Consider the following 21,914-nt stretch of genomic DNA (forward strand, 5'->3'; position numbering starts at 1 on the left):
ATTGAATCTGCGATTATATTTCTAATATCGAAAATAGACCTCATCAGATCGACTATTTGCTACAGTCGACGCCTACCTTCAGTGGTCTTCGGTAATCCACAGTGATGTATCCAAAGTGCACATAATTTTTTGCGAGGAAGTTATACTTGATCGTTTTTAAGCTAAGCTAAGCTAAGCTAAGCTCAGCTCTTCTTGTTGCCGTCTGAGATTAGGTCGCTATTGTTTTGAAAACAACAATCAGCAGTACCGTTCCTATTGTTTGTTATCAATAATCGAGGCTGAAACAAACTTTGATGATACGAAGTTTGCAGTTGTTGTTCTATCTTCATACCCCATCTGGTAAGTTAATATAGACAGCAGTAAAAACCTAACGATTGAATGAGGATTGCGCTATATACATTCAATAAATGTCTAAATATTCACATGAATACCATCGAAGTTAGATCATCATCATAACATAGTTAATAACGAGTGATGCAAGCCGCTCGTAAGCGTCAACTTCACTCGACTATTCGATCTCCTTTCATTAGCGAAGTGTTCGAGTGAGGTCTCCGAATGAAAAAATAGTTTGTCTAATCTTCGCTTCGTTTGTTAGGTAATAGTATTTCGAGTAACAGTCTTGAATTAATCCCATTATTTTCTTAGAAGACAGGTGTTAACAGAAGTAAGAAGAAAAATGCAATCTACTCTTCTGTTGCTTCGTAAGAACATGCCTAGATGGTACTGGTGGATGATTCATTACGTCTTTTCATCGATGTACACAGCGTTCCTGCTTATATTCCGCTATCAAGAGCTGCCACGCACCGTTGGTGAAATTCGGTATCAACAATGGGATATTTTGAATTGCAAGCAAGTAAGATAGGCTACAGGTCGCATAGAAATTGTTCGTTTAAATTAAAGTTCTAACGCATTTAGTGTGGATCGTAATAATGCATAGTTGTCACAGTGACTCCATTGCCTAGTGCTGAAAATGATATCATCGCCAACTAACAGTGAACGTCATAAGTCCAATCGGACCTAGTTTCAACAATAGTACTTATTCTATTGGGTCTATAACACTGCAGACCTACAATTATTTAGGGTACAATCTAAATGTGCTTTGCAAAAACCCCACATACTTATAGCGTCAATGAAGGCATAGAGAAATTGAAGTACGAAACATCCGTTTTAGTGCATTTTCGGAGTAACTATAATTGAGTTGATACGGGGTGTTGCCACGCTGCCCTAAATGCTTTTATTTAAGATTATTATCAGACATTAATCATGAGGGAATTGAAGTTCGAGGTAGGAAGAACAAGGAATTAAAAGGGATATTATTAGGCTTAAGCTGTTTGTATGATAGGTTTGTTGAAGAAGCCCCAAATAGCTTTAGGTAGACCCACTCCGGTTAGACTTCTAATATGGGCAAGTCCTTAATGCCAGCTTTGAAAATAGGCGATTCCGAGAACTTGGTCACATATCTTTCCGGTTACTATAAAAACTGATGCTAATCTAAAAAATTAGCGGTATAGGGCAGTGGTTACCAGCGAAAAGAGATAAAACGGTTCCATAAAAAAGTATTGATCGCTACCGTTAGAATATGAGCGCGGACAAACAGCTACTTCTGAAACGTTTTTGAGCAAGGGACAGCGTCCCAGGGCGAAAAGTCTGTTCAGTGGGGCTGCTTTACTATGTCTTCCAAATAACGGTAATAGTAACAGTGTAGGTGTTCTCAGATCGTTCTGCATACAGCACAAACCGGTGGCTAGCGGCTTCAATGCATGGCATTAGCGTAGTCTTTTTTCTCTGTTCAAGGCGAATTCTCAGTGCTCTACTTTTAATGCCGAATTCTTCGAAATGCCGAAAGAAATATGTCGTAGAGAACCAGTAACATCATTTACGCATTAAATGGGTTTTCAGACGCTGACCAGTGAGTACATGCCCCGCTTTAAAATAGTGGACGCCGATAACACAATGGGACCCCTTGATGAGTTCTTCGACTTTGAAAGAGTTGTTAAGCACAAACACGACTTTAACGATTTCATGGGTCTCTCTCAACTTGGTGTGCATGTTCTTAACAGAACGACATCGAATTACCAATACAACGAGCTACTTGCTATTTCCGGTAGTGTTCATCCATCGAAGTTTTCACCGCTTCGGCTCGAGCCAAAGTGAGTAACTTGCGGTTCGTCAACTTCGTACCGTTTGTCTCAGTCTTTGTATTTGTTATTGTGTATTTGACATCGTATGTACTGTCACAGTTTAGCCTTTACTGTAACCGGCACCTCAAAAGTCCGTTCAGCGTCAGAGAGGCTAAACAGGACCCGATTATAGAAAGCATTGCGTTACGACAGACGCTTACGATGACTAGACACTCACAACGCGTCTTCTCTGTATCGACGCGCGAGATACATGTTTGTACATTGGTGGATTCGAACCTGTGACCATCTAGACTTGGCACCGAAATACTACGGTGATGCATAGCTGAACCAGTATCAGGCGCCCGGTGGTGCGTCGTTTGGCGTTAGTTTCAGTTCCTGTTTCTCGTATAGCGCCGTAACCATCTAAAGCTAGCCATTTTACACTACTGAAGGGGTGCGCTACTGCGCCTCGAAAGCGATAAACACACTTCTATACCTGTTACTTGCTTTTTGCGAAAATGTATTCCATACCACTGCCGTGTGTACGCCTGACTTACGGAGTTAAGCGCATCGTAATTAGCCTTCTTTTTGTTATTATTTTGTTTCAGGTCATTCCTGCTCTTCGATCCTCAGGAGAGCTTTATTACCCAACACGAATTTCTTCGAAATGGATTTTTGTGTGTCGTGGGCAGGATGGTCGCGTACCAAAATCAGCTTCTAAATAAAATCAACATCACGATTACACCGATGCCGTTTGCTAACGATACGTTTGACAGCTTTTTTAAGGAAGTGCAAATAAGCCGAACATTGTCTCATCTTATACGACATGCACACCCTGTCGAACATTCACATTACTTTTTATTATCATAAAATCAACAAATTAAGTAAAATTAGGTAAAAGTTTTTTTACCGGTTCTTCATTGCTCACTGTCAATTATACTTGTATTGATATAGCGTCACATATGTTGCAGCATGCGCGGAGGTGATACTAAATTGTAGTGAGGGTCATTTGACCTTCATTCAGATCTTTATTTCCTCTATTGTAACTTCGTTGTAACGGCTTGGTTTACTTTTTATGCCAAACGAACGTTTTATAATACTTCGAGTCGAACTTAATGTGTGTTTTAGCCCGTACGGCTTGAGGACTCGAGTGGGTTAAACGAACATATGGTAATGTGCTATTCACCGAGAAAAATATTGGATCTCCGGGAAAGCTGAAGGGCTCGTAGGGGGTGGAAAGACGACAAACATTTATCGTAATTTCGCTTCATAAAAAATACATTTACTCTGTTAGTTCAATATGTTCATTAGCATGGAGCCACTTACAGTCTTCAGTTCCAAAGGAAAGGACCCACTGTACAGGCGTACCTAACTAATAATCTCAAGTTTGTTTTTCGCGTATAATGCTTTTCCTGCTGCAGGCGGAAATTTGGTGCATCCCGCTTGCAATAACAGCGCTCTTCCTTTCAATATTGTTATCACTCACTACGGCGCTAAATAACGATGAACGAAATCGTGTATATATTATGCTTCAAGTGGTGGACTATAACCGGTTAGCAAACACGATGACGCACCTCGCCGTACACACCGTTCAGGTAATGCAGTCTGTTTTCTATTTTCTAAAATTATTTATTATTATTACTATTATATTTTTATATAATGTATTATTATTCGAAAATTTTTTATTTTCGAAGGCTTTTTTAGCCTATGAGCCTATGAGCTCAATGGAAGCACGTGTCCCTCCTGGGACTGGAATTAACAGCTTTGGGCTTCAAGAAAATAAGCAGTCTGAGCCACGATTAGAAACTAGCATAAATATAATATATCGCAACTTGCGCGTATGGCGTTTACGGACGTTTAACACAGTTGGATCCTTGAGGGGTTCGTACATGAGCCCCTTCAATTTCTGTTTAGGTTCTGTGTACTTCCCTATACCATGCTAAAGTGCTCTCGTTCTCTTCGGTAAGTTCGTTGTATACTCACTGAGCCGTGAACGCGCCGGCACTTCGAGTTTGGGCTTGAAAGAATGTGTGTTCTGGGCAAAAAATAAATGTATATTCGACATCCACGCTATTTCGTTCTTTTGCATTTTGCACCCATCAGCTCTTCGGAAAAATTGGACCGAAGAATTGCCAGTTCCCGAATTATTGTAAAATTCAATTAGTAACTGAACATGGGTCACAGTACCTCATTGGCTCGAGATCTTCAACGTTAGATCTAGCGGGTTCTTAGGGTCCCGTAGAAGCAGTAAAATAATTTAATGAAATTGATATTATAAGTCCGATTAAGTATATGTTTATTGGTTAGTAAATTCAAGGAACGTTAATGGACCGAGGCAGAGCCTTCAAGTAGACGGCTCAAAACGTGCTATAACTGTCTCAAATACTAAGAAACTTAATAAAACCACTAAGACTATTCTTTTACTTTCACGGTACGGAGGATTCGGTTAGACTAAGATATAAAAGACCATCAGTTCAACCGTGTGAAACGTCTCAGCGTTACGCATTTGAAATTTAAGTTGGTTAGCTATAAGGAACTAAGTCTCTTACTGCTGTGCATTCGGTTTATATTTGAGCGAAAATAGAGCTACTTGGGTACTTCTGGTAGTCCAGTATCCTTAATCTGGATTCGTAGGGTCTATGATTCGAAAAGGGGACGGCAAAAGTAAAAAAGAAGTATCCTTCCACGCAAGTACGAAAGAAACCTATGTCATTTGGCCTACAGCGAAGTGTCAACCTGCACGGAGGGTAAAAATAACATTTTCTTAGCATAATACAAAACAGTGGACTCTGCAATATCGTGGCGAAAAATGCACCAGCCCAGATTAAATCGCCGCTTCAATTGAAGATTGCACTCTTTTACTATCTTGCTACGGATTATTAAAAGTTTGGGAAAACTTCTTTACCTAGCTCATCATTAAATATTTTTTTCAAATTACTCTTTTGAATCTTTTGAGATAACGAGGATACTCTAAAGTTACAACGGGGTAAGTAATTATGATAGTAGATTTGCAAATAATAGAATTATGTATGTATCAATTCGTCATGCACACACAGTATGTCAACAGATGGTGATAATTACTGAAAAGTCATAACCATCATGTTGAAGTTCATCAGAAATCCAGTGTAGGCCACATGTGATCGTTTATATATTGGTACGCTAACCTTCTCGTTTTTTTCTTTGCTCTCAGATATGGATTTTTGTAACTCTTATGTGTCTGGGAATGTTGCTTGGGGCGAGCGTGGTACATACAATGTCGGACTACCCATCTAGGTTCTATGAGCGCATCTTTTTCTTATGGTGTATGGCCGGTATCTACGGGACCGCCTTGGCCGCTTTATGCACCTTCTTCACGGTAGCGTTCTGTACGTGTTATTCAAGTTTCTTTTTCAATGCACGTAATGGCCGAAATATAATGCCAGGGGCTTGTCAGTTATATGTTAACAAATGGATGCACTTACCTTTTTATTTCTGACCAGATCCTAGAGGCGGTTCTTGGATTGCAGTTGCTCTGGCGGTGATGCCTCTCTGGGCCGCAGTCATTGGCGAAAGAACATTTGGATGCTACCGCTTTTGGTACTGGTTCTTCCCCTTGTTGAACCCATTTCTGGCGTTCCATATGTGTTTAGTCGACCCACAAGCAACTTTTAGAGGTCAGTTGAACGATTTTTTGTGACTGCTAAAAATCACTACTGTAGAAATGTTTAAATCAGACCTGGCAATGTCAGCAGGCTACGCAATCTTCAACCTGTATCCGTGCATAGAATGTGATGTGTGGTGATTCCAAAAGGCGTCATGATAGAAAAAGAGACCGATTCAGAGCGTGACTTGATACCTCAAATAAACTTTCCTGCGAAAATATTTTTGTCGGCAGGTGAACACTCTGATCAAGACTGAATGACATTCAGCGTACCCTCAGTTTAGATGCGATAAGCACTGACACGTACAAAAATGCATATAAGTGCGTATTGATAAAAACATATATCGTGATTAAAAAAACTAATATGGTCACCCAAGATAAAATGAAAATAGAGTCGCTCTTTGACGGCTGATAGTAATGTCTTGTGATAGAATATCATGACAACGAATATACCTGATGATTCACGAGGTAGTGGAGTTTATCAAACCCTCAAGAGTGCGGGAATAAAGTTTTCTGTTGGATTATCTATTGCAGTCTGTTTTTTATCTACTTGACCCCCTTAAACAGCTATTAAGTGCATTAGTAATACTAGAATAGGCCATTTATGTAATTAAAACGTCATAGAACGTTTTGATCGTTTCGGTAATACCGTAAATGACGACTTGTATGTAAGCTCTAGACATTGGCCGTTCTATTTATAAAGGTTTAGGTGGTCAGACTGACTGCTACACGCGAATGGTTTTGGATACTCATCTACTGGTTGGCGAAATCGTGGAACCTGGTTTCGTCTATTTAATATTCCACTTGTTGGTCAGCATTGCCGCGGTAACCTGGGTCGAAACTTATCATATGAGTATCGATTCCTCTTTTGAGACTACCGGACTGCCACATCAGCGCCTGATATGCTGTACTACGATTTTACCCTCGAAGTGGGGAATTTTCTCGCGACTGTGGTCCAGCAAGACCGATGCATCAGATGAAGCCTTCGGTCAGACCGGACGATGTCGCCCCCTTGAAGGCATTCTCCGTGCAGTCGAGTCAGACCGTAAGCATTGTTATACCAAATATATTGGTACTAATAGACGATAATAAAGTTTCAATAGTTTAGAATGAATTCCTTATTTTAGTTGGTGAGATGACCAAAGCAACTTGATAAAGTGTTTTTTATTTTGCATTCTATGATTTGTTGGAAAACTCTCTATGCATTGGTTTTAACGTGCAGTGCAGATGTACGTTAGGGTACCATATAAGGCGCGAGAAACAGAGCAACACTGACACTTTTACAAACCCCTTTGTTGTATTAACGGTTGAAATGTGTACAGCGTTAACTCAGTCAACGAATAGTATTTGGACCTCATATCGAGAGACAGATTACTGATTCGAGCTCCCACCTGTCTAAACACATTTTGTATAGGTAAACATTTTTGAAGAAAGAAATTTTTTTGTGAAAGGGTGTTTTTGTCTCATTATCAAAAACTTAATATCTGATACCTATCTTACCGTTATTTACAAGCTGATTTTTGCTGAGACGCGTGACTGTTGGTACATTCGCTTTGTCCGCTATTGTCTTCCATGAACAAACCGCGGACATGAAATTTTAAGGCGAGCTTCTAATTAAATACATGTGTTCTATCTGCAAGTGTCTCAGCACATCGCTTTAACATGGCACTAATTATCCTTTTTATATACCGTTCAGATCATGAGCTGGTAGCCAGCATCAAAGAAGTATCTGTTAACTGGAAGGGTGAAAATATCATGGACAAGTTTACAATGAAGTTTCCAGTGGATTTTGTGACAGCGCTCGTATCGCAATCTCCAATGTTTTTCGCTGTATTCATCGGTGTTTTGACTGGTACTATACGGACGTACACTGGACAAATATCTTCTCATGGTAGGTACACGATGGAACAACGTGCTTCAGTAAGCATTTGTCAAATAGGACGTTTCGAATGCGGCTTACAGCGATGCACAGTGACGGTAGCCTTCAATGCCATGTGATCTGTATACCGCATCAGTAATCTATACCGGTGTATCTATACCGTAAAACATGATCTATAACAGACTGTCTGAGATACGGCGACACTTCAAGGAATAGTAGAACTCTGAAAGGCAAATCCTACTGCGTAGACAGCTACCGACCAGAACGTTTGTAACCTTTACAACACAACTGAATGTATCATAGATTGAGCTAATTGTAAATAGTTGATCGGATAGGTGGAACCGATCCGGTTCAGCTAGGATCAACCGAACGAGATAAGTGGAGGGATGCCTCCGACATTAGGCTGGTGGAATGAGTCGAATTAGATGAAACGACAGCAACCCAAATTGGGCCGGTCTAGTCTTTAAGAACAACAGTAAATTAAGATGTTTTTTCCTTCTCAAGGCGGGCAAAAGTGGAAATATATTGGGACGCTGTTGCAAAGCATACTGTATATGCTAAAATAAACGGAAAAAGGCCCGCTTCTTAGAAAGATTGGTGATCTTGTTAAGAGAAGATAATGCTAGGTAATAATTTAATAACCAGGACGAAGAAGAACCACAATTTGTTTATAATGGAGCTTCTAACCATTGCTCTCCATAACGTACTTGCGTTGACGAACGAAATGGTATGACAGCAGCTAACTTCCAGTATGGTTTTTGGAAGGTGGTGAAACGCAGGATCGTAAGGAAGAATAGTTTTTTTCCAGCTATCTTTAATTAAGCTGAGATTCAATAAAATGCGAAAGCCCTATTTTCGGAAATTTCTTCGGTGAAAGTTGGTAAACCTTCCTGCCAAATTTCAGATACATATGGGTTTCATATACCCCAAGGGTGCCAGAAAGATACATTCTCGTTGTAACGAATTTAGCCCCCTTATAAGCTCGTTATATGGTTTCAGATCTTTCTGCATGCTGTGAATACAGAAGTAGCACAATACTTTTCATACTTCAGCAATGGATTAACACATAAGCTGTGGGTGCCTGCCTATATTCTAGTCATTATTTTGACATACATATGACGGCTATGGCGATGAAGGCAAGTTAGAAAGACTATTCTAACTAAATTAGTAGCATATTCGTCGAGGCAGAATTTCTCACATAACAACTACACTGTACTAATAAATCGACTAATGGCTTATTTTAGTTAACCGCTCTTAAGTTAAAAAATGAAACTACAAGTTACAAATGATCTTCCAGACGTGGTAAAGCCTCGGCTAAAGGCCCAAAGTTCTTGCTTAAAAATAGGTAAGTTACTACTCCGACACCAATAGAGCCAGTGGAATTTCCTCTGTATAAGGTAATCATTTTTTAAAACGGTCGAAAGCTTTGGGTGTAATTTAAAAGAACATTATAGTTTTGGCCAGTTAAGTAGCCTGCTGTAATCACCCCAAACGAAGTCAACCACAGCATCTGACTAATGTCGGCACGTGTTCCCGAAAATATAGGTATTTCAGGGAAGGCCTTCAAATTTGCAAGAGAACTCACGTAATGCTCATCGAGACTCATAGAGCAGACAGAGCTGCGTATAGAATGAGAATTGTCTAAAAATCTGCGTATGAAATCATACGCCAATGATGTAGCTATGTGAATCGTTCTCTTACAGAAAAACTGTTCGGCAAGCTAAGTATATCCGACGACTCATTATATGAGGCCCTTTTACCTACAGGTGAGCACCACGGGCCTTCAGTAACTTCTACATCTCACACAAAGGACCTACACTATAACACATTAAAGGGACATATCTCAGTGTGTACAGCCGATCCAATACTTTTCAACAACCTCACAGTGCTCGACAACTTCCGCATATTGAACAAACTGTTGACGTATGGTGAGTGCCTACAGTTTCGTTTCAGGAAGCCTGGGACATTTTTTGGCCAAATCGGTCTCAGGACCACGTATTATCACACATGTCTTGTGCTGGCTGGCTGACTAAGATAAGTTTGATACGCTTAACTGAAACCGAGTGAAAACATTTTTCGGATAGTTCGAACGCCGAACGACAGTTAACAGTCTATTGTATGCCGATATCTGGCCACAACCAACAATAAATATTATTACATTTTGTTTTTTCTATAATATACCGTATATATAATAATAATAATAATAAATATCTAATAACCTCGGCGCAATTCCACCGTAATGCCATATTGGACGTGATGTGGAGGGTGTAGTCCAGGTTATTTTTATTCAAGTTTATTGAAATTTTATGTTACACTTCTATTGATTACGTACGGATTACTCTGGGTCGCTTGCCAAATCTGTCTAAATTTATCTCGCGATGCATAATTTTGTCGTACAAATATTACCTATCTATTCATTGTAGGGTTGATGTAATAGCGATGTGACTTATTGTTTCAAGAAAAAAAATACGTAAACAAATTTTGTTTTTCGTCAATACGGATACATTTTCTCAGTTGTTCCATCAGCCTAAAGGAAACCTCGGACCTGACGCACCCGCGATTCGTCACTAGTCGCACGTTTTATGCTAATTATATTAGGCTAAGCTGTGGAGGAGATGGGTCTAAAAAAAAAGTTCAAAAACACATAAAAGTCTGTTATGTTTGATGAAAATGACACATAGCACGTATTTAGCAATTAAGTAGTTTATGACCCCTTTGAAGTCCGGTCTCTTATGCAACTAGCTTGTAACTAATCATCTTTGGCGTGCTGTTTGCCCCTTTAGCGGAGCTGGACCTTCATTCTCAAGAGTTGATGGCTCGACTAAATGTCCTCCATCTGATTGGTTGTAAAGTGAGAAAATTAACAACCGGACAAAAAAAATTAATCGCCATGATTATCGCACTCTCAAGCGCTTCGCTCGTGACAATTCTCGAGGAGCCCCTGCAAGGACTTCATCAAGAGGACATACCATTGGTTCGTCGCTTATTGGTACTATATAGGTTTTCGCTTGTAGGTGTTCCCAAATGTATAATAGCTACTACTGAAGATCCAAAATTGTCCCTCTACATGCAAAAACAAGGTAAGTATGAAAATGTTCAAATCCATCCTTTCTATTGCATCGATATAGTGTATGGCCATGGGTGAGAATCATCATTATTTACATTCTAATTTCTGTGACGAAATAGTCTAGCTAGTTAATAGGATAGAAATAGCCTATTATACATACATATAAATACCAAAAATAAAATAAAAGATAGACATTAAATAGAAAGGTACATAATTGTCTATTCGACTGGTACGTGCACTGAACATATTTCAATCGTCGCATCGTTAGGTGTTGCAGTTAATACATATCGGCAAAAGGCAACGCAGCGTTGTGGTTCTTACGGCTAGCCCAAAAGTAGCGGAATTGCTGGGCCAACGGATTGGCATTGAGTTTCAAGGCGAGCTGGCACTGGATGGATCACCATCCTTCCTTCGGAACAAGTTCCGTTAGTAAACAGCTTTATCGAAGTTTGATTTCGTCTAACATATACAGCTGCAAACCAGGCATAGTTTGGGAACATCTCTGAGAAGCAATTCGACCTTTGGAGCATCGGTACTGAGAATACGGTCACGATTCGGCCTAACACTTTTTACCAACGGCGGTGCCCGGATTGTCGATTAGAGATCGCTATCTAATCTTACGCATTCATAGGTGATTTTGTGCCAGATACAAATGGCTGTAGACCTTATTGTTGTTTCGGCAATTTGTGTGTGTTCTTTCAGATTTTGATTATAGTCTTTGTATATCGAAAGAGCGCTATTGTCGCATGGGACAAATATATGATGCCCTGGAAGAGCTAACAGGTAGCCTGTTGACGGCGTTTGATGACTTTGTTAGCGCTAAGTTCCTATTTCATTTGACGCACCACGACAAACTTAACGTACTGGAGAAGATTTCAGAGCGACTAGATCAACAAAAAAACGAACTCAAGATTGCGGGGTTCAGCCTTGCAGAGACAACTATAGAGGACATGCTCTTTCTTCTTAATCATGTGCGTAACCATTGTTGCTATTATTATTATTATTATTATCCGAACTAGAATTGAGGTTTTATTTTACACGTATCAACTCGTATGTCGTCCTGAAAATAATAAGGAGAGACGATAATTTACTTGGAGTATTCTCAAAGCTGTATTATCTGTAATTAGAAATTTCTTGCTACTGTTGTATTTTGTCGTATCTGTACTGAGAGAGCCTATTGATTGCCCTACCGGCTGTCGTCGAGGCGATGGCAAACTTCCGTCTTCTCTGATCTATCAGCATCAACGTGCAATACCGTACGAAACAGCGCTTTCGTATTATTCGTAGAAGAATCGTCATCACTGCTTTTCGAAGGTAGCAAATCGTTGTTATTTTTACCTGACTTGTGTAGCCGGAGGGCTTGCGTGGTGCTGATATCGAGGGAGCCGGAACGACGAAGGCCGATGTACGAAATTGGCTTCGTATGCACACTGCGACGAAAGTCAAGCGATTGCGGTATCAGAAATTTCTCGTTGCACTGTCTTCTGTCATCTGTAAGTCAGATAAGTCATTCCAGATGATGCATGCGAACACTGTGGAGTATAATATCGAGGTTTTATCAGCTTTTTTTGACTACGTTATTGCTTAATATTGTATATTGTTGAACCCGTTCTCTGACAGAGAAGAGGTTCCTCAGCGTTCATTGCGCCCAGCCGCGCTGTAAGAAATTTCCAGCGTACGTATATTTGATCATTTACTAGAAATTTGTGTTCGAATAGACAAAAACGCATGAAGATATTTGTCTTTATCGTTGCAGTACATTCGGGAATTAATATTTCGCGACTACCTCTAGCCCGATATATAGTCGCCTGTCTCGTCGTGATAACGCTGACCTACTTCCTTGTGCACAGCGGATATGTCCTGATGTACCTCGACTATAGCGACGAGATTAATCCTTTTATGAATTACTGCGTCCGAGGGGATGCCGATCTGTTAAAGATGATAGAACCATATTTTAAAGGCTTAAATAGATATCGCTGGGAAAGAGGCGACAGCTACAAGACTTTACGGAGCAAGTATGAATTTTGTTTGGACGCCAAAAAAGACCCGAAAAATCTGTCGGATGTAATTGAGATTTCTGTTCATCCAAATAATGAGGATATTCTTCACAGCGTCATTGTTTCTCTACTGAACGTAGCCCTAGCGAGACAGAATAGGAGTGTATCGTATACTCTAAAAGTCGTTAAGTCAAAACTGGACTCGTACCGGGAACGTCTTACTTGTAAGTTGTCGTTGAGCGTCGTAGACAAATGGGGCACATATCATTTTTGAGGTCATTTGTGACACGCTAAATCCGGCTTTTTTTGCAGATACCATGACTTTTACATTAGCTCTGATAGTGCGTCGCTTGACGCTTGCCTAACAAATAGGCAGTCGATCATCTTACGTGTACATCCGGGTGCTGACAGTTAGCTTATTGTAGTAGATTTCTGAGCTAAAAAAGTTAGCAGCCTTAAGCTCTAGTGTGGATTCAACAGCATCCAATTGTAACAGTACCTTTTGAGCAGGCCGAGAACACCTCTCACGAACGGATCGTCCGATTTGGCTGGGTATCGTACATTCGGCGTACTGTATGAGCTAAGAAAAACGATCAGAACCACCATATGTGCTACGGCCTGTCGCCTGAATCGTTAGTTAATTCTATCATGAAGCTTACTTGGTCGTATGGGAATCTTAACATCTGTGCGTTATTGTATTGCTTAGTCGAAAGCGACGCCAGCCTTCTATTTAGGATGATCGTAATCGTCTTCATTATCACCAATAGCTTCTACTGCGTCCGCGCTACCTACACGCCCTTTTTGTACCGTCATCTATTCTATTCTGGCCTATCAAAACTACCTTTTTTTATCGGCACCTACACCGTACTTCTTATCTTGAGTAAGTAGTCGATAGACTCAGACGTTGTTCTTCTAAGTTGTTCTAAGTGACTTGTGCTTGTCGTTATAATTGGTGTAGAAGAGTGTTCACACTAGACAATGGTTTTGGGCCCGTTATTGTGTTTCTGCACCTTTGCGAAGAACATACAATAACGGTTGTACATTTTACCAGTCTAATAATAAGATAGATATTATGTCGTTATTGCATATTGTTTTTTTAATTGCATGAGAATTTATGAGTATAAGGACTGTTAGAGTGCAAATTCGACTTTTTAACTTAAAACTTACGATTTGTCTAGAGCTGTTAACCAAAGGTCATTGGCTCGAGCCCCACCACGATAGGTTTGATTAAGTACTAATTGGCAGTGTCCTTCGACCCAAGTGATCATGCATATTCTCGTAATCACTTATATCAGTAATAAGGGTCGTGGCAATATTTGGGACAGTGGCCTTATTATTTCCTCCCATTGTCTGTTTCTAGCCCTACGATCTCTGAGATCTCGAAGGTCTGTTTCCGATTCTGTGATACCTTCGGTTTAAAATTCCATAATCGATCCTACCACATGTGCGATCGATCCAATATGGAACCGCGTAGTCTTAGGCCACCACCTTTAGGTATGCTGTTTACCATAATCTATAACGAACGAATTTACCGTTCGATATTTGTTAGAATTACGTTAGTAGAATGCATTATAAGCTGATTAATTGGAAGGTTATCAAGGAGCCGGTTACTTGGTAATAATAACAATGTCTTCTTAAAAGTTGGCCTGCGTGCGTTTCTTGCTTGTGTAACCTCCCACGGAGCAGTTTATGTCCGTTTGTGTGATTGATTACCTTTCGATTCTCCCTATCTAGACACAGCCGTTCTAATGATATTCGTGATCATGCCTACATGGTTACACCATACGTTTCAAATGAGGACATTGGATACTTTTTACGACCCTGGCCCTTTATGGAAGGATTACATCATTTTCGGGATGCTCGCCGGCTCCGAGCTAAGTTTAAGCAGCATCGCATACGCACTCCCGCTTCCGTCGTGGATATCGTCTATACATCTCTTCGTCTACATTTTTTGCACTTATACGTGCCTTACTTTGCTCTATTTGTACGGTTATAAACAAAGCATTTGGATGTACGTCGCGTCACCAATAATTGCCCCGGGAAGCGGTACGTCAATTCAAGATGTTTTTTTTCCTTTTGACAGGCGCCTGGCGCATATCAAGCACCGACTAGACACCGAAACGCAATTAAATTCTTCTAAACGTATTCTATGTTAGTCTTCCAAGCATTTTAGGCGATAGGAAAGGTATACTAACAGAGGATACGAATCACATGATGGAATCTCACAATGCCTATATACGCAGCGGGCGGACGCCATCTTTAATTAAAGAACCGGCAAAAAAGCCCGAGTACCAAATACAGTTTCTTGAAAACTGCACTTGCGCTGTTCTTCCGCGTTTCAAAATCTATTTCACGGATGCTCCCGCTTTTTTCGAAGATCAAATATAAGTCTGTTGCTCTTGCTTTTCGGCCGCAAATAAACATGTGATGCCTAAAAAGGCGCGTTTATGATTTTAGCTGTTTATGCCGCAATTTACTTGATTCTGGAAGGCGAACGTGTTGGTACCGTTTGCTCCGATCCGACAGTGATACAACTTGTTTGCCCATGGAATCCGTACGCTTTAAGACAATGCTGCGTGAATGGTGGCTGGCAGTGTTATTCAAAGAAGGCATCGAATGAATTATGTGAGTCCACACAAACATGATCCTTTTTCATGTGCTTTCAAGAGAAATTCAAATCGCCTAGATATAATACTTCAGTAACTCATTTTAAAATCAGATCTCTATGAAAGCTCCTCTACAATCTAGCCCCAAAGAAGTTGTACGCAGAGTCATATGAAGTGGATAAGAAATTGAAGTAGAAATCATGTTGGCGGTATCAGTAGAGTTGTTTAACTGAAGATGTTTAGCCGGGGAAAAAAAAACTGCCGAGAACCGGTTTTTGCAGACGGGGCACTTATTCCTCGACCACCGGGGACGGACACACGATGGTGACCAATAGAATTTTAGATTGGCAATTTGCCCGAAAATGGGTTGCGTTCCCGTTTCCAACGGGTCTAAATTATATCTGAATTCGAGGTACCATCTGTTAGATTTCAACATAAAGGGAGCAGCTGCCCTTTTTAGAGCTGTTGTCAGTTTTCTCATATTCAAATTTTCGTGAAGTCGAAAGCAATGTCTAGAAGTAGTCGATTTGAAAGCTCGCTTCTTTCTCTTCAAACATTCCTAGTCTAGGCTTTCTGTAACTCTTGTTTGTTTGAAAAAAGAGTTATTGGGTTCGTGACACGTTATGATAGCCATTTCTGTACCGTACTTCAATAAAGCTCACAGCGGCTCAACGAAAGTGTTCATTAAACGACCTTTACCCTTCTCGTTGGGCCTGCCCTTAGGAACATTGTTCAAGAAAACTGAAACCCCTTACGAACCCCTCAAGCATACCGATAAAGCCCGATTAAACAACTTAACGCTAGACGCCTGATTGTCTGTCCTGATCTGCCCTGCCGAATTAATAGGGATCCCTTCTGATGACGAAATCTGAAAACAAAACTTTAATAAAATAAAACATTTTAGATCTTATGGGTCGGTCGATCTTTTGAAACTAACTAGTCAATTGTTTTTTACCGATATCCGTTGTTTTTTTACTCACTGGAACCTCCGGGTCACATCAGGACGAATAATATAGCGACATCAGAATTGTTCCGAACGTTTTTCGCAGCAAAAATTGTCCTGCCTTAAACACTTCACAGTCACATATGTTGAGCGTGTAAACTTTGTGGCCTGAGATGAAATAGTTAATCGCTAAAGGCTACATTAACAAGGACATGTGTAGGCGCCATTCCTAGAGATCAGTGTTCCGGCCGGGTGCATGTCCTTTCAGCCCCATCTTTAGATAGAGTCGTGACAATATTGGAATACAAGTCGTCAATCGGGTGTGCTATTTTCATAAATAATAATATAAAGTTGTTTTGTCTTCTGTTGCTGGCTGTCTAACACTTGCAACCAACTGTAGTTCGTAAAGCACCGTTGAGCATAGATTAAACCAGAACTAAGCTTAGTGAGACCAATCGGATTAATGTTAAACTAGTTGCAAATACGCCATAGCTGGAGTTGATTGATCCGTAGGAAAGTAACGGTGAGAGGAAAAGCTCAAATAATCTATGTTTACTTTTCTGTTCCCTTCGTAGTGCACATTTACTGGAGTCTGATCTTCTTAAAGCCCCTATATATCATCCTCATCGTCATTATGCAAAAATGGAATTCGATCACTCAGTTGATCCTGATTGGGGAACGGCGTCGGCGTAAAAAGAACATTAGCGAGCTAGAAGAATTTCTGAAACATGAAGTTGTTATGGCAGAGGGTAAGGATGAGACGCTCCTTCGGGAGGCGGCGATTTTCGCTAAAGTTCAAATTGATCGGTTTCTTCGTACGGGCAGCGTTGTTTTTAAGGACGCCTGTATTAAGGTGCATTGCTCTCAACCAACAACTCTTAATCTGGTGATCGACCCGGGTTCATGTTTTGGTATCTTGGGCTTAGCGGGAGTCGGTAAAAGTACTCTGTTAAAAGTTATTCGTGGCGAACTAAAGCTTGAATACGGAACTGTGTACGTTAACGGAGCGCCGAAGACTGACCCGGCAAAGATCGGTTATTTTAGTAAGCAAATAGAGGTTCCTCAAGAAATGCAATTAATTGAGCTGCTCCTGACTCATGCTGAACTGCATAGAATGCCTTACGCATTCAGGCAAAACAGCGTCGAAGCACTGGCTACCATATTCGGTGTAGCTGACCGCCTTCGCAGGTAAGAGGCAAGATATATTTTCAGTTTAATAGGTGCCCGCCAGTACAATTTCGAAACGTCCTAATTGTACCCTACTAAGAATTGTTTCTAGTGGATTTTACCCATCTAAAAATTGCAATTAAGATATTGCATTTTCCCAGTAAAATTATCATGCGTTGTGGCCCGCAGGAAGTCAGGTGAATCGTTAACTTAACCTACCAACAGGAAGATATGGTTCGTTCTGTGTTTTAGTGGCCCCATCATGTATAAGGCTGCCTCAAGCGAGTCCGGAAAATTTTAAAAAATGTATAACTTGTTGGAAAGTCGTACAGGTTTTAAAATAAAATGTGTCTCTAGTTACTTAAATTGGCTGGTAACGAATCAAGTTTCTAGAAACTTGTTGGTGAAAACCGGTTGAGTTCATTCCAAAAGAGATAAGTTCAGATGAAAAAATCTTGGTAACTTTGAAGAGCAACGTTCAATGGTCACAGCGCGACAAAAATTCAACGATGATTAGTGAAGATACTAAACAAGAAGGCTGTAAGTGAAAGTACCGTTCGTCAATGGCGCAGACGATCAAAGAGCTGAAACCATTCAGTAGATAATTAGACAACAGACGTCGGGACATGAAAAACGAGAACGCATTGGCGCAGTCGAACACGTTTTTTACGAACGCAGAGCCTCGAATCGAAAAGGAGATCCGTCCGCTAAAGCTGACGTTTTACACGTAACACGTTATAGAATTATAACACAGATAGTTGAGAGTGCTGAATAATATATAACCCAGACGCTTGAAAATAGTGACAAAAAATGAATTAGCTTCAAACCAGCTGGAAACGCGTATGGTGTGTTCCAGGTGCTATTTGCAAAACTCTAATTAACAAAGAACTAATCTGACGCACGCAGTCGCCATAGACAAGGCATGGCTCAGTCTCTTTCTACTGCCAGCCGGAGAGGGGCCAGGCAAGAAAATAACGTTCCCCTGGAGAGCAATCGAGTTCCATGGCAGTGTCAAGCAGGTTCGAACGTACTTTACGTTCGAACCTGCTGATGATAGAACTTGCAATGAGATGCTCGCTGCAAATAAAATAGGGAACGCAGCTCATTATCTCGAGTTTCTCAAGTGACTTAGGACTGCTGGCAAAACGATCTGGTACCTCAACGCAGTCTGGCTACTTGATGACAACCCCAGACCTCATCGCCGTGCTTAAATTACATTCTAGATTAAGCAAAGGACCATCGAACGTTAGCTTCAGGCCGTTCATTGCTTTGACCTAGACCTGTGTGATTATGAAGTTTTCCGTGCCTTAAAAAGGGCAGCTGGTAGGCAAGCATATCCCTCTGTCGATTTATTTCGAAATAGAGACATCCGAAATAGACGTAGAAATTACATGCGAGAACACGAATGATAGACATGTGACTCTTCGTAAGCTGCCAAGCGCCTGTGTGAAAAAAGTAAAGTACCGCTTACATATATTGAAATTATCCCTTTACTACCCCAACTAGTTCAAAAGGTAGCCGGTCATATTCGGTTGTAGCAGCTGAATAGTCTACTCAATTCAACTAAAGCGCCATAGATGGCTCAGAATAGTAATGCTTATGAGAAAAATGGGCTTAATGTAGTATAATGGTGTTGAATGAGAAATGAAGTGCCTAAATTGTAGAACAACCATTTGAGATGCAAGTGCTTCAAAAAAGGCGCAAGTAGGCGTTATGACGTAATTTCATTATCAAGGAGGACAGTTGACGTCGCAGCAGCATTAGGAAAAACTACGAAAAAATTAGTACGGATCGATGCTGGTACTTTTAACTAATAGATATTCAAGTAAGTGTTGAATAGGGCATAGCAGGAGCATAGCTTGCGTTTAATATAAATATAATGACAAGAGTTTATTAAGCACGTGAGTATTTGTGTGACTGGATAAAATTAATCATCGTTGTGTAGCTGGCTGATTCAAAGCTTTGCTTTTGTCATTTATTCGAAGATTCCCGTTCAAGCCGAGAAAATGCCTATGTATCGCTTGAAAATACGAACTTATCGAAATGCGTGTAAGAATTTTTTAAAAAGATGCTTTTTGTTAGTTGCTAGTTACTACTTACTTGCTCTGTTGCCAGTTTCTCTTTGAACTGTCTCATCCGGTATGAAATGAATGGGGTACTTAACAATTGTCATGAAGAAACACTTTATCGTATACACAGCACGATGTCTACGCTGACCAAAGGAGAAAGACGGCTCGTGGCTGTAATGTCGGCATTTGTGGGGAAACCACCCATTGTACTTCTCGACGAGCCGACGGCTGAGGTCGACCTGCAAACCAAAGAGGTCATCTGGAAAGCCATTTCAAACATAAGAGGCTACTGTGAGTGAGAAGGTCACTAAATTACTTGAAATTAGAAATTTTTTTTAGTCTGTGCGCGTATTCCTATCAAAGGAAATTTCATTAATATTGAGGCCTGTGTTGGCGATAAGGCACTCTAAACCAGGAGAGTTGGATCTGAAAGCAGAAAATCTCAAAATGTAGTCTATTTAAAATTTCGTCACTAAAAAAAAAAACAAATACTATCTTATATTCTGAATCAATGATCACTGATTTAAATTGAACTAGTACCAATGTACTCTCGGCGGTTTTAACTAGGCACGATCATTATTGCGACAAACACCTTGGACGACTTCGAGCACTTCTCCTTCGACAAGACAATTGTGATGGCTGATTTGGATGTGAAAATGATTCTGAAGTTCAAAGAATTGGAGGCACGCGTGTGTCGGGGGTACTCAATTACAATTAAAGTTCACCATTTATCTATAACAGGTAGGTCAAGCACAGCTACTTTCAGATTGTATAAACAACCAACTTTAAATGTCATCTATGCAGTTCGGGTCAGATACCAGGAGTGTGATGCTGTTCCTATTGGCAACATATATGCGCAGGATACTCCGACTGCTCGATTTCCTATTCGGCGAACACCGGATGCCGCTATTCGCCCAGCTCCGATAGAATTCATTTAGTAAATTATGAAGCTGTTTCATCCATCTTTTCTAGTTATTTCCATTTATTATATTCAGGTCGCAGCAGAGTGCGCCATCAAGCTTTTCACGCAGACACAAAGAATCGTCGCTCCCTTACGCGTTTATCGACGATAAACGAACATAATTGATTTGTTCTATGCTTCTAGATTCTCGCCGTCGTGAGTACGGGTTTGAAGTCGAGCGCCGGGAACGTATGCGTATGCGGGATTTGATAAAGCCCATTCGCAACTGGGTGCACCATCGATTGCCAAAAGCTGTACCTGTTGTTGATGCAGGTATTTACCATAGCACCACGTAACCCTGTGTACTGGCGTCATCATAATAATATCTAGCAGTACACTGTAGTTATATTCTATTCAATGGTAAAAGGAAAAAAACTAACACTGATCATGATTGCGCGTCTGTCTTACTTAGCCTTAAAGACACCTTAGTGGAACGCACGAAAGCTCGAGAAGTTGTTAGGGTCAGCGTTGTGTGATGAGACGGCCGGCTCACATTTAATGTGCAATGAGAATGGTTTGTCGGAAAGGTAAATGATCTGTGTTTGTTAATTGACAGGCGCCGTTCTCGAACTGCATATTATCGACGATTCTGTGGCCATGTCTGAATTGTTTTCGTTGAGGAACTTTATTTGTAAACAATTTAATTATATAAACGAGTTCCGCATCGCTCATCTTTCCAACCACGACAAGCTGCGTCACATTGTCGCCCGAGCAGGTACTAAACATTTGACGAATTCGTCATTTCTCGTATGATATCTTTAGATTAGGGAACAAACTTCATTCAGTTATAGTGAAGTCCGCCATTAAGCTATGATCTCAACATTGCTTTCAACTATACCTAATGAAAAAGGCGATTTTTTATCCTATAAAGAAACAACTTGTTCAAGGTTTTACGTTGATAATTTGAATTGAATCAGGATCGAATCTCTAGAAAAGCCTCATTCAACGTATCACATATATTACACGAAGTAGACGTTGCGCCAACTTTGTGACCGTTTTTGCTAGGGCGGGGCGTTATACACGTAACGCAAGGTCCGGTGCGAATGTTAAAGGCTGGAATACCGGGCCATCTCATTCAAGAACCATAAAGTGATCTGTGATGATTATCTACAACCAGTATCTACAAACGCACAGATGGCCTACAAAGTGCCAAAGGACCTGCAGCGTCTGCTGCCACAGTCAGCCTTCTAAGGTGTTCGTTCATATATATCGTGAGAGTAGCTACAATACAGAACTTAAATAAATAAATAATCTTAGCAACATTTTTTTTTTATTATACGATATGTAGCGTAAGCTATTGTCCATAATGACGTCATTTTTAGCAATGCAGACTAGTGTAGATCACAAGTCCTAGTTCTAGCTCTGCGATCAATGTTTGCTGAAGAGCTTAGGCAGACTTACTTAGAGACCTAATAACATTTGAGCGGACTTGAGTTCACTTTTCTGGTCAAAGCTACTACGTTCT

At 40.5% G+C, this 21,914-nt stretch overlaps 2 protein-coding genes across 5 annotated transcripts; both read left to right on the forward strand.

Annotated features, from left to right (window-relative positions):
* Positions 1-61: 61 nt before the first annotated feature.
* On the forward strand, positions 62-2,990 carry LOC147758795 (uncharacterized). Its single transcript, XM_086977922.1, has 4 exons — positions 62-339; positions 646-853; positions 1,900-2,150; positions 2,729-2,990. The coding sequence occupies exons 2-4, from the start codon at positions 677-679 to the stop codon at positions 2,988-2,990; spliced, it is 690 nt and encodes a 229-aa protein (XP_086834048.1). The 5' UTR covers positions 62-339; positions 646-676.
* Positions 2,937-21,675, forward strand: LOC111244633 (ATP-binding cassette sub-family A member 17-like). Of its 4 annotated transcripts, none has more exons than XM_086976779.1 (20): positions 2,938-3,715; positions 5,311-5,485; positions 5,600-5,773; positions 6,464-6,805; positions 7,457-7,651; positions 9,406-9,567; positions 10,423-10,613; positions 10,975-11,131; positions 11,409-11,677; positions 12,058-12,199; positions 12,463-12,927; positions 13,410-13,583; positions 14,438-14,749; positions 15,161-15,328; positions 16,828-17,440; positions 19,619-19,779; positions 20,056-20,229; positions 20,594-20,722; positions 21,006-21,164; positions 21,455-21,675. In XM_086976779.1, the coding sequence occupies exons 1-20, from the start codon at positions 3,524-3,526 to the stop codon at positions 21,535-21,537; spliced, it is 4,437 nt and encodes a 1,478-aa protein (XP_086832905.1). In that variant the 5' UTR covers positions 2,938-3,523; the 3' UTR covers positions 21,538-21,675. The 4 variants fall into 4 exon arrangements, with proteins under 4 accessions (XP_086832907.1, XP_086832905.1, XP_086832906.1 ...); XM_086976780.1 differs by lacking the exon at positions 2,938-3,715 and adding an exon at positions 5,048-5,106; XM_086976781.1 differs by lacking the exons at positions 20,594-20,722; positions 21,006-21,164; positions 21,455-21,675 and having other exon boundaries at positions 2,937-3,715; positions 19,619-19,791; positions 20,056-20,188.
* The last annotated feature ends 239 nt before the right edge of the window (positions 21,676-21,914 follow it).

The sequence above is a fragment of the Varroa destructor genome, unplaced genomic scaffold (assembly GCF_002443255.2).
Source record: "Varroa destructor unplaced genomic scaffold, Vdes_3.0 BEIS01000001.1, whole genome shotgun sequence".
In the NCBI taxonomy this organism is placed as follows: domain Eukaryota; kingdom Metazoa; phylum Arthropoda; class Arachnida; order Mesostigmata; family Varroidae; genus Varroa; species Varroa destructor.